This window comes from Oncorhynchus mykiss, chromosome 5, assembly GCF_013265735.2.
Source record: "Oncorhynchus mykiss isolate Arlee chromosome 5, USDA_OmykA_1.1, whole genome shotgun sequence".
NCBI classification, from domain to species: Eukaryota; Metazoa; Chordata; class Actinopteri; order Salmoniformes; family Salmonidae; genus Oncorhynchus; species Oncorhynchus mykiss.
The window spans coordinates 73,712,892-73,739,109 of NC_048569.1; the positions used below are offsets into that span (position 1 = coordinate 73,712,892).

The following is a 26,218-nucleotide window of genomic DNA, read 5'->3' on the forward strand; positions in this document are numbered from 1 at the left end:
TTGTTTGACATATTTGTTGTATAACTGTGATCAGGACACCCTTGAGAATGAGACCCTGATCTCAATTTGTTTTTCCTGAATAAAGAATAATAAAGAATAATAATTAACATGTTAAGAACTAAACAAGTGAACATTTTACAATAAAATGTCAGTTCTGTCAGTGAAAACATCATAAGACAGATATTCGACATGCTTCCAGATCATTTACGGTGGCAGGTAGCCTAGTGGTTAGAATGTTGGGCCAGTAACCGAAAGGTTGATGGATCATATCCCTGAGCGAGCTGACAAGGTAAAAATCTGTCATTCTGCCCCTGAACAGGGCAGATAACCCACTGTTCCTAGACTGTCATTGTAAATAAGAATTTGTTCTTAACTGACTTGCCTAGTTAAATAAAGGTAAAATAAACATGCTCCCATCATTAGTATACTCTTAGAAAAAAAAAAGTGGTATCTAAAATAGAGAACCCTTTCCACAGAGGGTTCTGCATGTAACCAAAAAGGGTTCTACCTGGAACCTATCGGGACAGCCGAAGAACCCTTTGGAACCCTTTTTTCTAAGAGTGTATCAACAGTGGAACTTCAGACCCAAATTAATAATCACTCCAACCTGTCATAACCTGTGTGCTGTTGTAGGTTACAGTTTATAAGAATTAGCACAAGTGCAGTGCACTTTTCACCATGTGTTTTCCTAAAAATCCCAGCAATGTTGGACATTCAAGCCTCCACCAAAAGAGCACTTTTACAAGAATAGTTTGGCATCTGCTGAGAGAGCCAGCCTCGGCGTCCACTCCTCTGTACCGTTTTCATTCCTTTTTTGGCTATGTTCTCTCAGCGCATGAGGCAGAAGCGCCTCTCCTCGCCTCACCCGCTCGCTCAAGCAGAGGGGAAACACGCTTCATTTCCTCAGCGCCTTGTCTTTCTCTCTTCAACAGACTCCTTCACTGCCGGACGGCCTGTGTTGTGCGTTCAATCATGTGGAGAGCCTTTAAAACAGTTTGTCCACGTAGCTGCATCTGTTAATAACCCACCCGATGGTTTCCAGCCTGCCTAGAATATCTTGGAGAATCTCATTGCTAGGAGCCCAGTTTGAATTTACAAATATATCCAAAAAGTTGTCTTAGTGTTTTTTCTTCGGTCTCTAGAATTCTCCTGAGTATATGGGGGGGGGGGGGGGGGGGGGGCAGAGTGGATGTTGGCTGGCTATGACTGACTGACATCATCTCCTTGCCTTAAAAGGTGTTCTTTCTTTATATAGAACAGTTACTACAGTCCAATTCCACTTTCTTATTTTACTAAAGGGCAATCACACGATTAAGAGATATTTGTCGCACTTTCCGCATATGACTAACTTTCCAATTGTATTGTATGTCAACTCTGACATTTTACTTTAATTTCAATGTTTCCATTGAATTAGCATTTGTCAGATAATATATTATCATATTGTCAGTGAGAAGATCAGACAGTGTAATTGTTCAGCTTCATCAGTCTGCCTCCAGGATAGCAGGTGTGGGCCAGCCTGACACTACGTAACCCTGACACTGTGACCCTGCATGGTCCAGCCTTCAACCAGATCTGCCTCGCCAACATCCACCTATGAAATTACTCAGAGAACTATTCCATCTCTCTCAATCAAGCTCTTTCTCTATTGATAACCGAACAGGACGGATCTATTAGTCTTGAATGCTAGCTGTGTCACCAGAGACTCTGGGTTCGAGCCCAGGCTCTGTCGCAACCGGCCGCGACCGGGAGGTCCATGGGGCGACGCACAATTGGCCTATCGTCGTCCAGGTTAGGGAGGGTTTGGCCGGTAGGGATATCCTTGTCTCATCGTGCACCAATGACTCCTGTGGCGGGGCGGGCGCAGTGCACGCTAACCAGGTTGCCAGGTGCACGGTGTTTCCTCTGACACATTGGTGCGGCTAGCTTCCGGGTTGGATGCGCGCTGTGTTAAGAAGCAGTGCGGCTTGGTTGGGTTGTGTTTTGGAGGACGCATGTCTTTCGACCTTCGTCTCTCCCGAGCCTGTACCAGAGTTGTAACGATGAGACAAGATAGTAACTACTAACAATTGGATACCATGGAATTGGGGAGAAAAGGGGGTAAACATGTTTTTTTAAAGAGGTGGATGTTCATTGACTTAAAACCATACAGCCTATTAATTTACAGCAATTAACATTCAACTCTCCACATGCCTTGTTTAGTCTGAAAGGGTCTTTTCCTACAGCTGTTCTCAACTGCATGTTTTCTAGATGCCAGTCTGACTCTCTGGGGTACAAGAAACAAAACTGTAGGTCTACACTTACTGTATGTAGACAGAATTTCTACAAGGTACAAAGCTCTGAGTTGGTACTTGGTAAAAACGTTCTCTCTCCTGTGAGCAGGTAATAAATGACAGAACCTGCTGAAATGACTGACGTTAATTCACTTATTTCCTCGGTTCCTCTGACAGTCGGTTCCTCTGACAGTCGGTTCCTCTGTCTTGCGGTGCAGTAGGGACTTGCAGGGAGGGAGGGAGGGAACGTCCTGCTCTCTGTCTCCATGTCAACGGGCCAGTGTTGTGCTGTACCGAGCTGAGCCAATTGGCCCACACAACACCCAGTTACAGTGTGAAAAAACTGCAGAGCTCAGCTCTGTCATTCCAAACTGTAACGCTACATTACAGTTAAATCTCTCTCTCTCTTTCTCCTTATCCTTCTCTCTCAGCCTCCATTTGGAGGTATTAATAGGCTGTTAAATGTTATTTCTCTTTTTCTCTCATCATGAAAAATACTTTTTTTAAAATTATAATAATTTAACCTATATTTGATTAGGCAAGTCAGTTAAGAACAAATTCTTATTTTCAATGACAGCCTACACCGGCCAAATCCGGACGATAGTAGGCCAATTGTGCTCGCCCTATGGGACTCCCAATCATGGCCAGTTGTGATACAGCCTGGATTCGAACCGGGGTGTCTGTAGTGATGTGCCTTAGACCACTGCGTCACTCAGTTGGCCTGGTTCCTGGGTGTAAATTCTTTAACATTGAACACAATGAGAGAGCGCTTCAGGAAAAACGTTTTGATTTACTTACCATTCAGCATTCAATTATACTCATAACAACACGTCAATTATACAATTATTCTGGTGGTGGTTTTTTAACTCCAGTTCCTACATGCAAAGATTAGCAGCATCACTGAGCTTAACGGAGTCAGTACCGCTTGTCTGAGTAGGAGTTCATTGAATCTGTATTTTATAGCATAATGTAGCAAGCTGAAACAGACCATGTTATAGCAGTCAGAGCAAGTTGAAACAGACCATGTTGTAGCAGTCAGAGCAAGCTGAAACAGACCATGTTATAGCAGTCAGAGCAAGCTGAAACAGACCATGTTATAGCAGTCAGAGCAAGTTGAAACAGACCATGTTATAGCAGTCAGAGCAAGTTGAAACAGACCATGTTATAGCAGTCAGAGCAAGCTGAAACAGACCATGTTATAGCAGTCAGAGCAAGCTGAAACAGACCATGTTATAGCAGTCAGAGCAAGTTGAAACAGACCATGTTATAGCAGTCAGAGCAAGTTGAAACAGACCATGTTATAGCAGTCAGAGCAAGCTGAAACAGACCATGTTGTAGCAGTCAGAGCAAGCTGAAACAGACCATGTTGTAGCAGTCAGAGCAAGCTGAAACAGACCATGTTGTAGCAGTCAGAGCAAGCTGAAACAGACCATGTTATAGCAGTCAGAGCAAGCTGAAACAGACCATGTTATAGCAGTCAGAGCAAGCTGAAACAGACCATGTTGTAGCAGTCAGAGCAAGCTGAAACAGACCATGTTATAGCAGTCAGAGCAAGTTGAAACAGACCATGTTGTAGCAGTCAGAGCAAGCTGAAACAGACCATGTTATAGCAGTCAGAGCAAGCTGAAACAGACCATGTTGTAGCAGTCAGAGCAAGCTGAAACAGACCATGTTATAGCAGTCAGAGCAAGCTGAAACAGACCATGTTGTAGCAGTCAGAGCAAGCTGAAACAGACCATGTTATAGCAGTCAGAGCAAGTTGAAACAGACCATGTTGTAGCAGTCAGAGCAAGCGGAAACAGACCATGTTATAGCAGTCAGAGCAAGCTGAAACAGACCATGTTGTAGCAGTCAGAGCAAGTTGAAACATACCATGCCAGCCACAGAGCTGCCTCTTCTCCGTGACTCTAATCATGCTGTCTTCAATCAAAGCTCTCTCTAATCATGCTGTCTTTAATCAATGCTCTCTCTAATCAACATGTCTATAAAGGTCCTGTTTACACACACAGTTACTGGTTTGTGCTTCCTAGACAATGATGGCCTCTAGTCTATACAGATATAGGATCTACAGTTTGACTGACTGACATGCCACCATGCAAGCTGTGAGCCATCGCTGGGTTTTACAACCTCGCTTGTTTGGGTACGGGGAAGGGGAGAATGTCTTAGCCGCTGGTTGACTAGGAGTAGAGGAGGGAAAGGGTTTATGGGATTCCGCCAGCAGCACTCACTGATGACAGGAAGCGACCATGGGATGACAGGAAGTAGTTGAGTGTAAATAGCCAATAATGAGGGGGTTCTTTCTGTAAACAGCAACAAGGGGCTAAGCTTCCTGCTGCACTGTGTGTACATACTGTACAAGCCAGCTATGAATAAGTGAAAAGCTGTTGATCTACTCAAATGTCTGAACAACAGTTGTACATTTTCCCACAATCAGACTTGTACCTACATATTAATGTGTGTTTATGAGTGTGTGTGTGTGTGTGTGTGTGTGTGTCACTGTTTAACCACACATCACCATGCCAGTCTACAGCTTTTAAAAAGTGTGGCCTTGTCAAACATGACTGATATATACCTAAACAACAGAATGGAGCCCTGGCATTACACCTCCAAAACAAATACAGCCGCTGTGTGTGTGTGTGTGAGATACAGTGGAAACACACCAAGGTGGTGACACAACAACATGCTGGCCCCGAACCATGCCCCGGGCCAAGAGTTTATCAGACCAGGTCCAGAAACGCAGGGTGAAATCAATAGGAGCATGGGAAATACCAGAGACTCCTGAGTCTGACTCCCACTGCAATCACGTATGCAAATACACCTCGCTCTCTCTGTCAAACACACCTCCACAAGCATGAGCAGACAGACAGTACAGTATGATCAGTGATCAGTGTCTCACTGTGCCTGACAGCTTGTTTCACACTTCCTTCACCTGTATTAACACACCCCCATTACATCTTACAGCGCGTCAACCTGCACTTGACTGATCCATGACAGAAACAGCCTAGTCTTTCACACTGTCTGACATATTGACTGACTGAACTGACTGAGACTGACAGACTCTGACTAACTGGCTGGTTATCTACCTGACTGACTATTAGCTACTACTTATTTGGTTGACTTTAATTAAGGAAATACTGATGGATCGATGTGCCATCAATGGGTATCTTCTCCTGTTGTGGAGACACAAGAAACAGGAATCCTATAGCTATGGGCCAAAATCACCATAACACAGTTCTTAATGATTTGTCCCATCGCTGCAGAATAATGTTTACACTATGACATCTGTATTTACAACAGAAAAGTAGCAGGTCATTACACATACATTGGTCACCAAGGGTCTCTAATAAGATCAAAGCTCTTTTTTAGACAACCATTTGGAGTTCTATTAGAGGAGGGGGAGACTAGTCCTTTGTTAAGTTTACGGTAAGCGGCTGCAATAACAGTTCACAGGACTCCTGTATACAAACACCCCCAGCGAGATAGCTGAATGTTTGTGTTTGACATCATCACTTTAGATCATGATAAACTTCCATCAACAAATTCAAGTGAAGTCCTCAAACAGGTGTGGGCTGTGCGCACACAAACCGCACAAAAAACAAACACAAACAGAGACAGTACATACACAAGTAGGCCTACATGTACACACACAATTTGAATATTTTTAATGAAAGTACAGTCTAAATCATCAGTCTAAATCATATCCTTTTCCACATGGAGGTGCATGTTGGCCGAACCTCCAGTCCAGTCAGGTTTAGAACCAGAGTTAACCCATTGACCTGACCCACATCACAGGCTAATTTACCACCATGCAGGCCCAAACTCTTCACTCACAGCGACTCATACAGCTAATCCCTCCTCCCATGGTTTGGCTCAGTGCTCCTCCTCAGGAGAGAGAGAGGAGACAGAGGAGCCGTCCAACTTTCCATGGACATTTCATACCCCCCTAGACTCAGCTCCTAGATCAGTTCAACTTGAGGTTCTGTATTGGCAGGAGTAGTCCCTGACATTTTTCATATAGACAACAAAGGAAACCAGAAAAGCATAAAGTAAAATATGACTTTTTGTTATCAACTCCCATTCTCTCTCTCTCTCTCCATGTCCCACTCAATTTCTCTCTCTTTGTTCTCCTAGACTTCCAAATGTATTTTCAACCTCTCCATGTTTCTCTCTTTCACCTCCTCCCTTGCTCTGTCTGTACCCCACTCCCTCCCTCTCTCTCTGGCTCTAATTGCACACACAACACATAAAACAGAACCAGACTGTTTTCTTTTCCCCCGCTTTAACAACTGCACAGAGCGTGTGGCTCATTCTGACCAGACTAACAGTTCAGGGTTGCTCCAGCTCCCATCAACCCCTTAAATTATGTCTCTCCCCCAACCATCTCTCTCTCTCTCCCCTCTATTTAATCCGTCTATCTTGGGAGCCATTTTATGTAGAATCAAATAATAGGTGAGAAGTGCAGAGAATGAACAGTGCGCTCACTCCCTTCCTCCCTCGCTTCCTCCCTCCTTCCCTGCATCCCTCCCATTCCTCCTTCCCTCCCCCTTTTTCCTTCCCTCTGTCCGGTTAGAGTGTTTTTCTGTATTGCAGGAATGCTCAAGACATTCTTCCTGGGATTGGAATGGGAAAGACATCGCCATCAAATGGGATTAGCAGCAGGAGTGGAGAGGGAGAATGAGAAAGAGGAGGAGAGACAGAGAAAGTGAGGGGAAGGGAGGGGGTAGAAACAAGAGAACCCAGTGAAGGACTAAAGCCAAACCTGACACTACTATTCTTACCTGACAGACTATTGTGCTAACTAATCTATCAGACCCCAAAGGGGCACCACACAACTGACCTATATAAAAACACAACGGGTCCTTCACCACTAACACAACACAACCCAGAATAAAGCATCAGTAAAGCAGCCAGTTGCCTCCAGCCCTATCCTTTCCAGAATAACCACTTCCCAGAACTTCCAGTAAATGAATGGGTTTCTATCTCCGCCTCTCTCTGTCCTACAAACCACACATCCATACTCCAACACATGCTTTTTACATTAACTGTCTAAGGGGCTGGCAAAGCAGACAGAAATTACGAAAAAGTGTTCCTGGTTCTCCTTCTCTATCATTTGTGTGTCTCCTTATTCTGTACTCCTTCATTCCATCTCTCAATTCAACCCTTTTTAGTTCTTCAGAAGCATAAAAATAACAGATTGTGATTTTGAGATAAGTTTTAGCCCACAAAGTTTTACCACAGAAAAAAGAACAATGGCAACACTGTCTTTCATTGAAGCAGTGAGCTCAGCATAAAGCAACAGTAGCTATGCTAATGTGGTGTGTTCACATCGTCTTCTCTCTCTCTAATGAACTGAACTTGACTTAGCGTTAATGAAGAGCATCTTGCTGCTTGCTTGTCACCCTCTCTCCCTCTCCCTTCCCCTCTCTCCCTTCCCCTCTCTCCCACTCCCTTCCCCTCTCTCCCTCTCCCTTCCCCTCTCTCCATAAACGCTAACTTCCACTGAAGTGTGTTAAATTGACAAATGTTGTGTCTGATTCTGTAAAGAATTTGTAAGAAAGAGTAATACCTTCAGTGACGTGGCCCAGGTGAGTGTGTCTGTCTGCGGCTCAGGTATTCCCCAGGAGGAGTGTGTGTGTGGTTGTTTCTGCCAGTCTGCCAGGTAGCGGAGCAGCATATATAGAGCAGTCAGCAGCCAGACTCAGCCTCCCTTGCTCTCTGCATGAGTCAGCCTAAACCTTCTTCACAATAAAAGCCTCTGTTTCACAATAAAAGCTCTGTAACACGGGCCATTGATCTAGAGACTTCCCTTTCAGAACCAGGCTCCTAGAATAACAATCCTCCTTCGCCATGTTCTTTTAATCACTGCCCACTGTCTGGAGGTTGTTGAGGAATGATCTGCCTTGCTGTTATCGATCCTTCCTGGGTCTCTTTTACTTTCCTCATTCTTTATCTCAAGCGTTTTCTCTTCTTTCTCTGGCTAGTTCTCTCTGTACGCATTCATTCACACTCCAGGTCCACATTTAGGGCAACAAATGTAACCAATCAGATAGCTGATGAACAAAAACATGAGTGTTTTTATTTTTTTACATTAATGGCATGACTAATGAAAAACGTTGCACATGAACTTCAGGACTGTCTTGAGCTTGCCAGGCAGCTGATAATGAAGAAACAAGAGTTCTCTGTGTATAAACTCAGTTCCATATGTGTCTCTTTAACATACATGTTTCCATAAAACCAACGCCTCAATAAGAAAGTGATTGTTAATACAGCATTAGAGAGTTTACAAGCTACACCTCATAAACACAAGGTCTCTGCTGTGGGTACAGCTCTGAATCACAGCACAGATATGTGACAAAGCCTGGCAGCCAGAGCAACACGGTTCTGAAGACCATAGAGCACTACGGTCCACAAACACAAAGACAAAGCAGTAACCGAAGCCACGGATCGGACAGTGAGGAGACAGACAGGATGTTCTGGTGCTCACCTCTCTTAGAGACTTTTATTGACAATATTACCAGGTGCAGGACTAATTGGCCAATAAACTTTGTACAGAAAATAACAAACAGGTCGTTGACAAAGACTTGAATAAATCAAACATATTCTCAGTACAAACTATTCCGGCAACAACTCTTTGCCTATAACAAAACTCAGGTATAACTCTACTCTAGCCAACCTGTTACCTATCCAGCCTGCTCTCCCTCAGGTATAACTCTACTCTAGCCAACCTGTTACCTGCCCAGCCTGCTCTCTCCCAGGTATAACTCTACTCTAGCCAACCTGTTACCTGTCCAGCCTGCTCTCTCCCAGGTATAACTCTACTCTAGCCAATGTGTTACCTGCCCAGTCTGCTCTCTCCCAGGTATAACTCTACTCTAGCCAATGTGTTACCTGCCCAGCCTGCTCTCCTCCAGGTATAACTCTACTCTAGCCAACCTGTTACCTGTCCAGGCTGCTCTGTCCCAGGTATAACTCTACTCTAGCCAACCTGTTACCTGTCCAGCCTGCTCTCTCCCAGGTATAACTCTACTCTAGCCAACCTGTTACCTGTCCAGCCTGCTCTCTCCCAGGTATAACTCTACTCTAGCCAATGTGTTACCTGTCCAGACTGCTCTCTCCCAGGTATAACTCTACTCTAGCCAACCTGTTACCTGTCCAGGCTGCTCTCTCCCAGGTATAACTCTACTCTAGCCAACCTGTTACCTGTCCAGCCTGCTCTCTCCCAGGTATAACTCTACTCTAGCCAACCTGTTACCTGCCCTGCCTGCTCTATCCCAGATATATCTGTGATGAGAGACGGACCAAGGCGCAGCGTGATTAGTTCCACATATTTTAATAAAGCGAAACTTCCAAACAAAACAATAAACAACGAAATGTGACATCTGTGGTGCTACATACACAAAACACATATCCCCAACCCAGGTGGGAACAATGGAGAACTTAAGTATGATCCCCAATTAGAGACAACGATAAACAGCTGCCCCTAATTGGGAACCATACCAAGTACACCAACATAGAAATAGGAAAACTAGAACACCCCCCTAGTCACGCCCCGACCTACAAAACCATAGAGAACCAAGGGCTCTCTATGGTCAGGGAGTGACAATAACTCTACTCTAGCCAACCTGTTACCTGCCCAGCCTGCTCTCTCCCAGGCAAAAGCCAACTGAGAACCTAAGTATTCTTTCCAGGAACTCCCTCCAGCTAGGAATGTTCCATCATGATAGCCCCAAAACACTTTTCTACCATAAATGCGTAATTTCCCATGGACATATACTGTATCATAACCTGTTTGGGATAGGGGGCAGAATTTTCATGTTTGGATGAGTAAACTGCCTGCTACTCAGGCCCAGTTGCTAATATATGCAGATTAGATTTGGATAGAAAACCCTCTGAAATGTCTAAAACTGTTTGAATGATGTCTGTGAGTATAACAGAACTCATATGGCAGGTGAAAACCTGAGAAAAATCCAAGTGGGAAATCTGAGGTTTGTAGTTTTTCAACTCATTGCCTATCGAATATACAGTGTATATGGGGTCAAATTGCACTTCCTAAGGCTTCCACTAGATGTCAACAGTCTGTAGAACCTTGTTTGATGCTTCTACTGTAAAGGAGGGGGGAATGGGAGCTGAATGAGTCAGAGGTCTGCCAGAGTGGCATGAGCTGGTCACGCGCATTCACGTGAGAGTTCCATTGCAATTCTGAAGACAAAGGAATTCTCTGGTTGGAACATTATTGAAGATTTATGATAAAAACATCCTAAAGATTGATTCTATACATCGTTTGACATGTTTCTACGAACTGTAATATTACTTTTCTTCTGAACTTTCGCATGGGCCTGCCCGCGCGTCGTGAGTTTGGATTTGTGAACTGAACACGCTAACAAAAGGAGGTATTTGGACATAAATGATGTACTTTATCGAACAAATCAAAAATTTCTCATGGATATGGGATTCCTGGGAGTGCATTCTGATGAAGATCATCAAAGGTAAGTGAATATTTATAACGCTATTTCAGACTTCTGTTGACTCCAACATGGCGGATATCTGTATGGCTTGATTTGTTTTTTTGAAATCTGACACAGCGGTTGCATTAAGGAGAAGTATATCTCTAATTCTGTGCATAGTACTTGTATCTTATATTAAAGTTTATGATGACTATTTCTGTAAATTGATGTGGCTCTCTGCAAAATCACCGGATGTTTTGGAAGCAAAACATTACTGAATATAACGCGCCAATGTAAACTGAGATTTTTGGATATAAATATGCACTTTATCGAACAAAACATACATGTATTGTGTAACATGAAGTCCTATGAGTGTCATCTGATGAAGATCATCAAAGACTAGTGATTCATTTTATCTCTATTTCTGCTTTTTGTGACTCCTCTCTTTGGCTGGAAAATGGATGTATGTGTTTTGTGACTAGGCTCTGACCTAACATAATCATATGTTGTGCTTTCACTGTAAAGCCTATTTGAAATCGGACACGATGGGTAGATTAACAAGAAGTCTATCTTTAATTTGGTGTATTGCACTTGTGAATGTATGAAAGTTACATACTTCTAAAAAATATTTTGGAATTTCGCGCGCTGCCTTTTCACCAGAATGTTATCGAGGGGTTCCACTAGCATAACCCCTCACCATACAACGGTTTTACATAAACCGGCTTTGTAATCATGTTACCCAATGAAATTGCTGTACAATATGATCTTGTTGCCATCTGAAGAGTGTTTTGAATACTGATGTTTGATTTTCTGGTTTTAAGCATTAAACTTTCAAATTGCTCTTTGTTGACTGTTGATGGGTGCTATCGTCCTCCATCAGCACTTGTACCCTACCTGCCCTAAGCTCTCTCCTGGCCCCTTACACTAAGTCTGAATTTATGTGACCTAAACTGGGACATCTTTAAACCCCTTGACCATGTCCTAAAGCAATTAGATCTTTCTCACATTATTACTAATCCCACAAGGTATGATTCCAAACACCCAGAAAAGGCAACTCCCCTCGATGTTATCCTCACAAATCCTGATAGGTATCAGTCTGGTGTTTTCTGTAATGACCTTAGTGATCACTGTTTTGCAGCCTGTGTCCGTAATGGCTGCTCAGTGAAACGAGCTGTCCTGATTTGTCATACACGCTTGCTAAAAAACTTTCATGACCAAGCCTTCCTTCATGACCTGGCCTCTGTAAAATGGTATAGAACCATCTTGATCGCCTCTTTCGAAGATGCTTGGACCTTCTTTTTTGTATATTTTCAGGGGTATTGTTAACAAACACCCCCATAAAGAAAATGAGAATTAAAAACAGGTTCAGCCCCTGGTTCGACCGTGATCTTGCAGTTACTCCACGTCAAGAATTGCATTTGGCAAAAGGCTCGGCACACACATACTCAGGCTGACTGGCTATCGTTCAGGCAAATGAGAAATAAGTGCACTCAGGCTATCCGGAAGGATAGTTACTTTAGGAGCAGTTCTCTGTGGGTCTAACCCCAAGAAGTTCTGGAAAACGGTTAAAGACCTGGAGAATAAACCCTCCTCCTCACAGCTGCCCATGTCCCTTAATGTTGATGATGTGGTTGTTACTGACAGGAAGCACATGGCTGAGCTCTTTAATCACCACTTCATTAAGTCAGGATTCCTATTTGACTCAGGCATGCCTCCTTGCTCGTCCAACATTTTCTCATCTCCCACCCCTTCTAATATGACTATGCATCTCCCTCTTTTTCCCCTGCCCCACTACAATTTTCTCCCTGCAGGCAGTCACTGAGTCCAAGGTGCTAAAGGAGCTCCTGAATCTTGACCCCATAAAACATCTGGGTCAGATGGTTTAGACCCTTTCTTATTTATGGTTGCCGCTCCTATCACCGCCAAGCCTACCTCCAACCTTTTTAACCTGTCTATGCTTTCTGGGGAGGTTCCCATTGCTTGGAAGGCAGCCACGGTTCGTCCTTTATTTAAAGGGGGAGATCAAGCTGATCCTAACTGTTAAAGGCCTATTTCTATTTTGTCCTGTTTATCAAAAGTGTTGGAACAACTTGTCAATAATCAACTGCCTGGCTTTCTTGATGTCTATAGTATTCTCTCGGGTATGCAATCTGGTTTCTGGTGAACCTGGTTTCCAGATGTGTCACTGCAACCTTAATGGTGCTCAATGATGTCACCATTGCCCTTGATTCTAAGCAATATTGTGCTGATATTTTTATTTACTTGGCCAAAGCTTTTGATACGGTAGACCATTCCATTCTCGTGGGATGTATTGGTGTCTCTGAGGAGTCTTTTGGCTGGTTTTCTAACAATCTCTCACAAAGAGTGCAGTGTATAAAGTCAGAAAATCTGCTGTCTCTGCCACTGCCTGTCACCAAGGGAGTACCCCAAGGCTCGATCCTAGGCCCCACGCTCTTCTAAATTTACATCAACAACATAGCTCAGGCAGTAAGAAGCTCTCTCATACCTTTAATTGCAGATGATACAGTCTTATACTCGGCTGGCCCCTCCCTGGATTTTGTGTCAAATGCTCTACAACAAAGCTTTCATACTGTCCAACAAGCTTTCTCTACCCTTAACCTTGTTCTGAACACCTCCAAAACAAATGTCATGTGGTTAGGCAAGAGGAATGCCCCTCCTCCCACAGGTATTTTTACTACCTCTGAGGCTTTAGAGCTTGAGGTAGTCACTTCATACAAGTACTTGGGAGTATGGCTAGACGGTGCACTGTCCTTCTGTCAGCACATATCAAAGCTGCAGGCTAAAGTTAAATCTAGACTTGATTTCCTCTATCGTAATCGCTCCTCTTTTACACCAGCTGCCAAACTAATCCTGATTCAGATGACCATCCTACCCATGCTAGATTATGGAGATAGAATTTATAGATCGGCAGGTAAGGGTGCTCTCGAGTGGCTAGATGTTCTTTACCATTCGGCCATCAGATTTGCCACCAATACTCCTTATAGTACACGTCACTGCACTCTGTACTCCTTTGTAAACTGGTCATCTCTGTATACCTGTTGCAAGACCCACTGGTTGATGCTTATTTATAAAACCCTCTTAAGCCTCACTCCTCCCTATCTGAGACATTCTGTTAAAGGTCCCCAAAGCACACATGTCCCTGGGTCGCTCCTCTTTTCAGTTCACAGCAGCTAGCGACTGGAACGAGCTGCAAGAAACACTCAAACTGAACAGTTTTATCTCAATCTCTTCATTCAAAGACTCAATCATGGACACTCTTATTGACAGTTGTGGCTGCTTTGTGTGATGTATTGTTGTCTCTACCTTCTTGCCCTTTGTGCTGTTGTCTGTGCCTTATAATGTTTGTACCATGTTGTGTTGCTACCATGTTGTTGTTATGTTGTGTTGCTGCCTTGCGATGTTGTTGTCTTAGGTCTCTCTTTATGTAGTGTTGTGCTGTCTCTCTTGTTGTGATGTGTGTTTTGTCCTATATTTATATTGTATATAGGCCCCCATCCCCTCAGGAGGCTTTTTGCCTTTTGGTAGGCCGTCAACGATGACTCATAGACTAACTTGCCTCATGCTTAATGTACACCAGCACTTCAACAAGAAAGCAGCCATAAACAACATGGCGCTTCAGACAAACATGAGGTAGGTTAAATTATATGATTATACTCTACCAATACTTTGATCGTTATTCTCATAATATATTTCACATTACTAGATCATATTTGTTTAAATGGGCAGTTTTATACATGATAGAAACATTGTTAAAAGCTACTTTGTTTTAGTAACTGGCGTGATCAACAGACAATCGACTTTGGCTCCTTATGTCAAAATATTATTGGCAAACGGAATGCGCTACTCAACCCAACATTCTCTTTGGTTTCAGGATTCTTGACTTTTCCTTGAAGAGATACAATAAAGAGTCTCTCTTCAACCAATCATTTGTTTCAGTGTCATTGTCTACAGGTTATGGACATGCGCTCCATGTCACGGCCGTCCTCCTCTTCATCTGAAGAGGAGAGGCGAGATGGATCTGAGGACCAATACGCGGCGTGGTAAGTGTCCATGGTCAATCTTTAATAAAGAAAGTAGTGAACACTGATTACTATACAAAACCTGTAAACAAAATAACAACCGTGAAGCTAATCATATGGACTGTGCTGAAACAAGCCATCAACATAGACAATCACCCACAAACAAACAGTGCAACCCAGGCTACCTAAGTATGATTCTCAATCAGAGACAACTAATGACACCTGCCTCTGATTGAGAACCATACTAGGCCGAAACATAGAAATGCCCCAAAACATAGAAAAACAAACATAGACTGCCCACCCAACTCACGCCCTGACCATACTAAATAAATACAAAACAACGGAAATAAAGGTCAGAACGTGACACTCCATGACAACCACTGACAAAGAGCAATAAGGCACACAAACAAAACCCCGAACGCAAAGAGTTTGAAAGATCAACACAAAGCTCTGAATCCAACAGGCATGAAACATAGTTTCAACAAGTCCACAGATGTATATTAAACATGTTGTTTAGTTATACTGTATAAACTCGATTTGGGAACGAATTAACATTCCAAAGCATCAAAATCACATTTAAGATGAACTCTCAGTACAAAAAACCAAACAGTATCCAGGATCCTCTGTAAACAAGTTATGTGTATCTGTGTGTGAGTGAGAGAGACAGAGCAGGGTAGAATGGTTTGGAACGTGGCCTTCAGTTTGTTGCAGTTGTTCTCTGTTACCCTGACAACGACCTCAGAGGTTAAAGAGGTTTGTAGCAGGCCCAATCATTTAATCTCTGTGGTATGACAATTATGCAGACGGCATGGGTTTGAATGGCACTGAGTCAATCCACATGCGATATATAGCACATTAAAGGGGATTAGTAGCTTCCTCATCTTTACCTCTCTGGGCATAGCAGGCTTCCCACGCATACACACATGGTGTCACTTACAGGCAAGCAGGCTGTTGTTCTAAGCTCCCCCATGTTTGGGATTGTTAGCCCGGTTCATATGTACGTACGTGTGTGTGTGAGTGTGTGTGTTTGTGCATGTGTGTGCATGTGCGTTTATGACAGACATTTAAGTCAGGAATGGGAGTTCCTGGATGCCATGAGGGGGGAAGACGCCACATGGTGAGGTTGTGACCCCATTCGCAGCCATTTGCTAGCAGCATTTTAACACATAATACTCACCTTTGACATCTGACCCCTGAAAGATAATTGTTGAACCTCATCTGCCATGTGGCTCCAGCAGAGCCCACACCTTCCACCTCCTCCTCTTTGGACACACAGGGTCAGAACATGACTTTGTATTGTTCTGTGATTTCAAGAACCAAACGAACACACACACACACACACGCACACGCACGCACGCACACACACACACACACACACACACACACACACACACACACACACACACACACACACACACACACACACACACACACACACACACACACACACACACACACACACACACACACACACACACACACATTATCTCTCTCTCTCTCTCTCTCTCTCTCTCTCTCTCTCTCTCGCTCTCTCTCTCTCTCTCATTGTGACTCATTGTGGTAGGTCTCTCAGGGTGGAGGCTGTGACAGATCAGTCTGGAACAGTGAGGATTAACACAGCTGTCTGATCATGATGACCCTCACACCCTGCAGGGGTTCTGAGAGGCACTACAGCATCACTTCCTCCTCACCATGACGACAGGCCCACAGTGCCACATTATGATCCACAACCTGTTTTTAGACTGACCAGAACTCAACTTGAACCAGAACTCAACCACATTTCAAGTAGTCCTCAATCAAGGATGGAGTTATGAAGGTTATGGTTATTTTATGTCATGTTTTTAAGTTTAGATTGTGAGTGGGTTATGACAAGGCAGAGTTGAGGTTGTTTAAACCACTGATCTGTGCTTGACTCCTCTGCTTTTCACAATCCGTAATCCTCAAATAATCTAAAGCAAACAAGAAAATGAAGCCTGGTAGAGATTCTCACAGAGGGTTTGCCAGAGAGGGTTCAACAGTAGGCTGTTTATAAAATGGATATGTGCACAATAACTATTTCAACTGTCAGGTTTTGATTCCTTGTTTTATGAAACAGTGATTAAGATATAAAATGTTGGCAGGATAATTGCTGCTTGTGTGTTTGACGACGCCCACCCACAGATTATATCCCAACCCATAATCTAATGTTGTGTCACCGTGATCACAGTCAGTACTACAGTCACACCTCACTGTGCCTCGTTCACTTGGCTCTTCTCTATGATGCTCTCCTCAAAAACCTTACATGGTCTGGGTTTGGACTTTCCCTTCAGAGGCTGCTGCTTGAACTGAATGTCCTTGGTGTTTCTGTACAAATAAATACTGTATCATTATCTTTTGTAGATTAAGTTTGCATGTGAATCTAGTAAATGTTGACAGTAATCACCAAGATGGCAATTAATAACTTGACGATTTGCCACACAGCAGCTACAGGGAATCTCAGGGGGACTCTGAGGCACCAGTTCCAGGAAAGAGGCACTTTCTAAATCCCTTCCATATAAAAATGCTCACACCAGCACAAGCATACATACACACCTTGTTTTCAGGGTATGTTGTAACCATTCAACATGAAACAGTTCCTGTGAAGTGTCACACTGGGTAAGTATGTACAAGACTAGAAAGCTGATACTGAACACCAATGCCACTTACACTCCATCACAATGTACACATGTGGGGGTTCGCACACGTACACACACACACATGCATGCACACACACAAACAGACACAAACACACACCCTCCTACACACACACAGGGAAATCAGATTGACAAATTCCAGGTGTTAACAGTCCAGTGTGATACAGCTTTATTCTTGGTCGCGGGTGTCCCCTTAAACCCCTGGTGAATCTTAATCATAAATCAGGACGGAACATACACACTCTCCAAAATGGCAGCCCAGTGACCTCACACTGATATGATAGCTCCCACCTAAGTTATTTATGACCTGCCTCAAGGCATGGCTACAGACCCAACAACCTTTAACAGCTTAATACAGAGTGTTATACACTGCTGCCCTTAAGCCCCAAAACATACTCAACCTGCCTCTCTCTCTCTCTCCCCCTCTCCCTCTCTCTCACTCTTAAAACACAAGGCCAGTGTTCTGATCCTAAATGCCAACGTGTGGCCTCTCCTCTGAGAGCTTCCTCTGATTCTTCCACCAGGTGTGGCAACACCAGTAACAACAGCCATCAGAACCACACACTGACTGACTGACTGGCCCAGCTCCATCTTCCTCCAGTACAGACAGTCACAGTGTAGACAGACAGCGGGCGTGTTTTCCCAGATCAGGTCTTATACAGTCACCTCAGCCTGCCAAGTCATACAGCAACTTCCTCTCCACAGTAGTGGCCTGAATCTCCACAGTAGAGGCATGAATCTCCCCAGTAGAACCCTGAATCTCCACAGTAGAGCCCTGAATCTCCACAGTAGAGCCCTGAATCTCCACAGTAGAGGCATGAATCTCCCCAGTAGAACCCTGAATCTCCACAGTAGAGCCCTGAATCTCCCCAGTAGAGCCCTGAATCTCCACAGTAGAGCCCTGAATCTCCACAGTAGAGCACTGAATCTCCACAATAGAGCCCTGAATCTCCACAATAGAGCACTGAATCTCCACAGTAGAGCCCTGAATCTCCACAGTAGAGCCCTGAATCTCCACAGTAGAGCCCTGAATCTCCACATTAGAGGCATGAATTTTAAGCCCGAGCCCTACCCATGCCCATGACGTTCAGGCCCTACCCTACCCAGGCCTGATTGCTTCTGCCAAATTTAAGGCCCTGCCCAAAACCCGAAATCAGAAATAACTTCCTCTGTTAGTAAATCCATTTGCTGCTCCTCTCTGTCTGTCACTCGCTCCCTGCGTACAGCGAGCTGTGCATGTGCTCTGCTCATGGCTTTCTGAGTCTGTTATCCATAGCAATAGCTCTGCTTGGGCTGCTCTGCTCAATAAAGAGACATGAGAGAGCAGTTAGCTGTTAGTTACTTTTCATCACTCTAAACTACAACTGTCTTATATTTGACAAGGTTGAAGCACTTCTGACACCATGTTAGGATTTTAGTCAGATATAACTGTGCTGCGCAGCAGAGTACATGCAAATGGCTCAGCTTTAAAATGTTAGTCATCATTTTAGTGATACCTGAGCCCTGCCAGTACCCTAGTTATTGATGAAAAAACAGGACCTACCCGGCCCTAACCGATGTATAATGTCGGGGCCCGTCAGGCTTTGGTCAGGTAGGAGGAGAGCTCTACTCCACAGCCCAGCTCTGTTAATGCAGCTCTGAGATAGCATCAACAGGAGAGCTTTCATCAAGATACCAGCCCACAGACCCACAGCTCACAGTTCAAGGCAATGTGAGGCATAAATAACAGGTGTAGGACTATGTAATGGTTGAGATGCATGGATGCAGTAGTACGTCCTCTTAGACCATCACACTAAAATGACTTTCTTTCCTTGTGAATAAAATACAGCAGTTAAAGCAGTAACTGTGACTGTGATTTATCTATTTAAAAACATCCATCAAAACAGACACTGATTCACAGACCTTATTGGCTCCAGTGAAATGGTAGCCGTTGCATGATAGTGCTTCGTTTTACATTAGGAGACAGAGAGCAAATACAGTGGGCTCATAGTTTCCATTCAGTTCCCCATTGGATTCACAGCAATTTAGAAAAACGACTCAATCAGAACCTTGATTAAAGTTACATTGGAGGCCTCAAATCAAATCCAGATAAGATAAAAACAGACTTTTACATCAGAGGCAGTAAAAGTCACACAACAGCATCCCCTTTCACAAACGTAGACACTGTAGAACCGTGGCTTCAACATTGTGCAAAAGCATGCAGTTTAAAAACGTTATTGTTTTCAGGAGAACAAATGAGAGGCAGTGACCCCTGCCGTGAGGTCAGAGGTTGAAGGTCAAAAGTGGCCGGTGCCTGAGGCTTTAGTTTGTCAGCCAACACTTCTACAGGTCACCAGGGGACAGAGAGGAAGCTAAGCTCCAGCACGGCATGGCACAACGCATTGACCCCTGGGTAATGGCAGGGCTGGTTGTTTTTACTGTGTAATTACTGAGTGTATGTAGCAGAGGAGAGGGGGGTCAGTGCACCGTCCCTCTGCACGCTTCACCACGGGGAGCTGATTGTTTTTGGCAGTATGTTTGTGTCATTATTGTGGAAAAACTCGCTCAAGGAAGCAGCTTTATGGTGATCCTGCTATTTGCAGAAACTCAAGCCGGGACACCAAAAGAAATACAGCAAAACAATCTGAATGTGCCAACATATCGTTATGATGCCATTATTCTTCCAACTCCACTGCTCCAGACCCAGACCCAGACCAGACCCAGACCAGACCAAGACCAATCCTTCAGTTATTTACCTGTCATGTTCTGTCTCCTCCTCTATACCCTCCGCTCTGGAATCAGAGAGGATACAATGTCAATATTTAGCTAGAGTTACACAAATAGGCAATCCAACGCAACAACACTTGTACAAAGCACAGAGCATGGACCCTACACAACATCCATGTTCCACATGCATCCTGTCTCAGACCACATCAGAAATATGTCAGTCTCAGACCACCTCACTAATGCATAAGACATATATCATGTCTGAACCACAACATTGAATCAGAAGCTAGACTATACAACCCTGCAACACGAACAGAGGCCCTCCATAACGAGACTGTGCAGTCAAGTCCATACACTCACACATCAAGACATACACAAACCATACAGGGACAATAAATGCTCTAATGCAACAACGGACATCATACTCACTGCCTTTAATAAAACACAGGGAGGCCACAGGGGGAGGCCATACAGAGAAAGCAGGGGCCCTGGTCATGCATACAGGAGTCACACAGAGACAATAGGAGCCATCCAACAGAACAGAAGCCAATCTGTTTTCAGCCACAGAACAGCTGCCAGCCAGGCCAACTCTCTGGCACACAACAGAACACAACACTGACATGGCACTGACACCATCATAAAGAGACCGGAATGCTGTTGTTCTGTAAATACTGGGATTCCCCTTGTAACCCTTTCAGAAGCAGAATACACCCAGATCACTGATCCACAATACAATCACTTATTATGGGAGTCATGGCGCCAGCTCAATCAGACATCACTCATGACAGCCCTCCTCTGGTGCAGTGGGATGCGGTGAGAAGAGCAGGGAGGCAAGGGTAAGGAGAGTGGCAGGGTGGTGGCAGCATGGCAGGATGGAGGGTGTACTCACAGTTTGGGCTTGGTGGGCAGTGGAGGACCTTCCTTCACTGGGGACGGAGACATCTTGGCTGGGCCTGGGAAGTCTGGCTGGGCCTCTCGGGGAAGCAGGCTGAAGGAGGGCTGAGGGGGGCTGGCAGGCCTGCCGTTCTGCAGTGCCCAGTTGGCCCGGTCCTGACCCTCCACGTCGTGGTACATGTGGACAGGCTGCAGGCCCGACATGCTGGGCCAGATCTCCAGCTCGTTGACGTGGAAACCCTCGGCGCAGGTACTGGGTGGGACCTTGGGCGGAACCTCCAATAGGCTGATCTCTGTGGGCGGGGGAGGGGGAAAGGCCTGGGTGTCCTCAAAGACAGAGTCATCCCCGGGCGCCACACCATTCCTGACCGAGTCGTACACCGCTAGAGGGAGAGAGACAAGAAGTGTCACATTACAGACATCTCCTCACACAGTGCACTAAAATAACCTGCAGCAGAGCCCAGCCTGCCCCACATCCCCCTCTTATAGCCTACTAAACATGGCAGTTCTAAATTTAGTTTGAAATGTGATGTGATCTAAAGTAGCAGCTGTGTACAGTCAGCCTGTTTGTCTGGGGGAGGTCTTGATGTAACCCCTGTTTATTTGGTCTTTGGATTTCCTCTGATTGTGTGGTGAACTGAGAGTACACAGAGTTATCAGAGAGAATAAACATGTCTCCCTTCTCCCACACTGAGATAGCTGATCATCGTCAAACTAACCCCCCCCCCCACTCCTCCTCTTTTACTCCTCCCCCCTCCCCCTCCCCCTCCCCCTCTCCTCCTCCCTCTCTCCCCCTCTCCCCCGCCCCCTCTCCTCCTCCCTCTCTCCCCCTCTCCCCCTCCCCCTCTCCTCCTCCCTCTCTCCCCCTCCCCCTCTCCTCCTCCCTCTCTCCCCCTCTCCCCCTCCCCCTCTCCTCCTCCCTCTCTCCCCCTCTCCCCCGCCCCCTCTCCTCCTCCCTCTCTGCCCCTCCCCCTCTCCTCCTCCCTCTCTCCCCCCTCCCCCTCTCCTCCTCCCTCCCCCCCTCCCCCTCTCCTCCCTCTCTCCCCCTCTCCCCTCCCTCTCTCTGACTGTCTATTTGTAATCATTAATATGATGTAGAGCCAGACAGGCCCTCATCCTTGACCCAGATGTACCAAAATTCTGCGCAAACACTGTGCAAACTACAAACTCACATGCACTAAAGTTTAACTCAATTACACTACAAGTTGATACAAGTTATAAAAACGGTCCTCAAATTAATACAATAATGATGGTAACTCACCTGTGGGAGTGTTGAAGGCCCCTCCACTGACAGAGAGTTGGGCTGTGCTGCTGACGGAGCCGTAAAGGTTGGTTGCAATGCAGCAGAACTGACCTCCATCCTCTGGGAAGGCCTCTGCTATCACCAGTGTACAGATCTCCTCTGGAACAAACCAATCACAACTCTCATCACATACACTGTGGTGAATTAAACAACTAGCAGTGGCACAGTGTTGAAACTAACAGCAAAAAAGAAATACTGGTGGTCAGTATAAACAGGTTAGGGAAAGTTTGTAACAGTTGAATGAGACAGACACTGACTGTTCGACCGGTTTAATAGACGTTTACACAGCCATAGAAAAGAGTGGAAGGTTTACTATCTACATATTTGTAGTTGGAGGTAAGACAGACATAGATAGACAGGTAGACATGTGGTATGTACGTGTTAAACAGTAGACTGACAGTTAGATGTGACTCACTGCCACGAAACAGATGAAATATCAGACAGGGTATCAGGGTCAGACAGGCAGGCAGCCAGACAGACAGACAGACAGACAGACAGGCAGACAGACAGACTGGCAGGCAGGCAGGCAGACAGGCAGGCAGACAGGCAGACAGGCAGACAGGCAGGCAGGCAGGCAGGCAGACAGACAGACAGACAGACAGACAGACAGACAGACAGACAGACAGGCAGACAGGCAGGCAGGCAGGCAGGCAGACAGACAGGCAGGCAGGCAGGCAGACAGACAGACAGACAGACAGACAGACAGACAGACAGGCAGGCAGGCAGGCAGGCAGGCAGGCAGACAGACAGACAGGCAGACAGACAGACAGGCAGGCAGGCAGGCAGGCAGACAGACAGACAGACAGACAGACAGACAGACAGACAGGCAGGCAGGCAGACAGACAGGCAGGCAGGCAGGCAGACAGACAGACAGACAGACAGACAGACAGACAGACAGACAGACAGACAGACAGACAGACAGACAGACAGACAGACAGACAGACAGACCACTCTGAATGTGACAAGTGAAGTAGGAAAACAGACATACCAACACATGTAGACACACACACACAAAGAAAAAGAGAAAGTGAGAGCGGGAGAAAGTGGGAGAGAACACAGGTGTTGAGAGATGTCTGTAGTGTGACTGACAGGGTTTCTATGAGAGCTTGACGGTAACACCTGATGTACCTCTTTAGTCACGTCTCAAACTGGAAAAGTCTCTGTGTAAATATGTCTGTGTAAGAGATTGTGTACGTCTCTCAGAGTTTATTAGATTCCCTCTTATTGTCCCAGACTGATGTTTTGAGGCCTTTGTCAAATCCAGGTTAACGATAGATGACATCATCACAGTGCCAAAGTGACAGCACAGACTGACGCAACATTCAGACTGACGCAACATACAGACTGACACAACATACAGACTGACGCAACATTCAGACTGACGCAACATACAGACTGATGCAACATACAGACTGACGCAACATACAGACTGACACAACATACAGACTGACGCAACATTCAGACTGACACAACATACAGACTGACACAACATACAGACTGACACAACATACAGACTGACACAACATACAGACTGACACCGGTTTGGATGCATGTTGGAGCTGACGGAGTAGACATATAGCAGTGACTTTGTTGATGACAACATGCCTGAGAATGACATAGGAGGAAGTGAAGTAACTTACCTGGCTCTGCTGCAGACCGTGGCTCTGTGTTTCACATGACATCAAAGGGAGAGAGGGAGAGGAGGTAAAGAAGAGCGAGAGGAGGGAGTAAGACTCATAAGTCATTCAATCCTTTTTTAACTTTTCGATGACCTCTCACACAAATAAGAATTCTGACTCTACTGAGAATGTCTCACTTTTCTGCAGGATGCGGAAGTCTGGAGAGTCCTGGATGACCTGTCCCTGTCTGAACCACTGGACCTGCAGAGGAAAGCTGCCTCGAACCCTGCACTCCAACACCACCACCTGACCCTCTGATGCCTGGGCATCCTGTAAGAGCTGGAGGGGGAGAGAGACAGAGTTTTAAGAGAGGGAGGGAGGGAGGGAGGGAGGGAGGGAGGGAGGGAGGGAGGGAGGGCGAGAGAGAGAGAGAGAGAGAGAGAGAGTGACAGATAGTTGAGAGAGAGAGAGAGAAAGAGAGAGAGAGGAGGGAGCGAGAGATGCAGGAAGGGTGAGAGATGAGAGACGGGGGGGGGGCAAGGTAAAGTTGAGAAAGAAACAGAGAGAAAAGGTCAGGGTTAGACAAACGGAGAGAGAGCGAAGGAGGGTTAAGAAAAAAAAGTGGGAGAGGAGGAAATGAATGAAGACATAGACAGAGAGGAAGACAACACAGTGTCAGTAAGCAGAGCAGAACAGAACAGAACACCACACGTGGGAGTGGGAGGCCAGCAGACACTGACCCCATTTACAGCACTCTGTTTCACAAAAGGACAGGACACAGCAGGGCTATCCAGACAATCCTGTGACAGCTTCTAGGGTTGCAATCAGAGAGGCAGGAAACCATCCGTTGAGAGGCCAAGGCAAGGGCCAATGGCAGCATTGTGTTACCTCTCCAACCAGTCAACAGGTGTCACAGTGAAAGGACTCATCCTATATATCAGCAACAGAAACTCTCTCGTTGTGTGTGTGTGTTTACGAGTGTGTGCGTCCATGCGTATGTGTGTTTCAGTGTGTGTGTGTGTGTGTGTGTGTGTGTGTGTGTGTGTGTGTGTGTATGCCTATGTGTGTGTGCAACAGCCAGGGTAACATCACACCCCTGACTTCACCCAAAAAGAGCACATATTCTCATTGAGATGAAGCCCTACGGCTCCTGGAGGAGGGGGTGAAGACAAACAAATTTATTTTTGTAACGAGCTGGAAAATGATTTGTAGTCTGCAGGGCTGGATGGGAGTGAAACCCTCCTGACCCATATCGGTTTGGCAGGCCTGTTTGATGCGCTGCCTCGGCCGGCTCGCATCCCACCAGCACACAGACCATGACGTATGGCCTGAGGTGGGCTGAGGGAGGAGGGGAGGAGCAGTTGTAGGTTACAGAATGGGTAGAGCAGGAGACAGGAACTTTCTGGCTGCACCCCTTCAAATGGAATGTTTAATCTGACCCCCGCCCCTCCTACGGTGTGTTATTACAGGGAGATGGAGCGTGCGGACGTCTGCAATTATGTGTGTGTGATGCACAACTTTTCCATAACTCCAGATGTAGTCTTACCTTGGTAAAGATAGGGGGCGCTGTAAGAGGACCACCACCTCCATATAGTGAATAAACTGGACTCTGCATCTGGAGGACAAGATAGAGAGATGTAATCTGACCATAGAGTATCTATCTTGAGAACACTTGCTGTTGTTATTCATAATGACCCTTCCAGATCGTATACTGCTGTGTGTGTTTGTGTGTGTGTGTGTGTGTGTGTGTGTGTGTGTGTGTGTGTGTGTGTGTGTGTGTGTGTGTGTGTGTGTGTGTGTGTGTGTGTGTGTGTGTGTCTCCTACCCGGTGTGGGGGTGCAGATAGGACCAGGGTGGAGCGGTGAGGTACAGCCTCAGGGCTCTTGGGTGAAGGTGAACGAATGGACAGGGAGATTGAAGTCGTCTTCTTCTGGACCCTAAAACAGACAACATTAGGTCTGTTCATCAGAGTAGCCATTTAGAGAGAGTAAACAAAACTGTGCAGTAAATGTATAATTACTACTATTTGCAATAATTGTCTGCTCTCACACACGTCTGATGCTATAAACACACAAAGCCGTCAATTTACACCTTATAAATGACTTTGGACCACATGAAAATGGACTAAGATGATGTCACTGAGAATGAGAGCCAAGACGTTAATGTGTAAACAGAAGAGCCGATGAAGGAGTAGTGAAGGCAGAGTGAAGACAGGGAGGGACAGGTGGGAGATACACAGAGAGATAATGACAGAGACAGAGAGAGAGAGA

The 26,218-nt window shown here is 45.5% G+C and overlaps 1 protein-coding gene across 11 annotated transcripts in view; it reads right to left on the reverse strand.

Moving 5' to 3' along the window:
* The window catches only part of palld (palladin, cytoskeletal associated protein), a 95,739-nt gene that overhangs the window by 21,036 nt on the left and 48,485 nt on the right, over nucleotides 1-26,218 (reverse strand). For 6 of the 11 annotated variants that reach the window (XM_036978354.1, XM_036978351.1, XM_036978356.1 and 3 more), the window contains 7 exons: nucleotides 25,774-25,885; nucleotides 25,495-25,563; nucleotides 24,146-24,287; nucleotides 23,970-23,993; nucleotides 22,288-22,428; nucleotides 21,022-21,409; nucleotides 20,162-20,197 (listed from right to left, as the gene is read on the reverse strand). In XM_036978354.1, the coding sequence (XP_036834249.1) occupies nucleotides 20,162-20,197; nucleotides 21,022-21,409; nucleotides 22,288-22,428; nucleotides 23,970-23,993; nucleotides 24,146-24,287; nucleotides 25,495-25,563; nucleotides 25,774-25,885 (912 nt within the window). Of the gene's footprint in view, nucleotides 1-7,836; nucleotides 7,994-20,161; nucleotides 20,198-21,021; nucleotides 21,410-22,287; nucleotides 22,429-23,969; nucleotides 23,994-24,145; nucleotides 24,288-25,494; nucleotides 25,564-25,773; nucleotides 25,886-26,218 lie in introns of those variants that run through there. The other 5 variants (XM_036978355.1, XM_036978352.1, XM_036978358.1 and 2 more) reach the window with 4 other exon arrangements.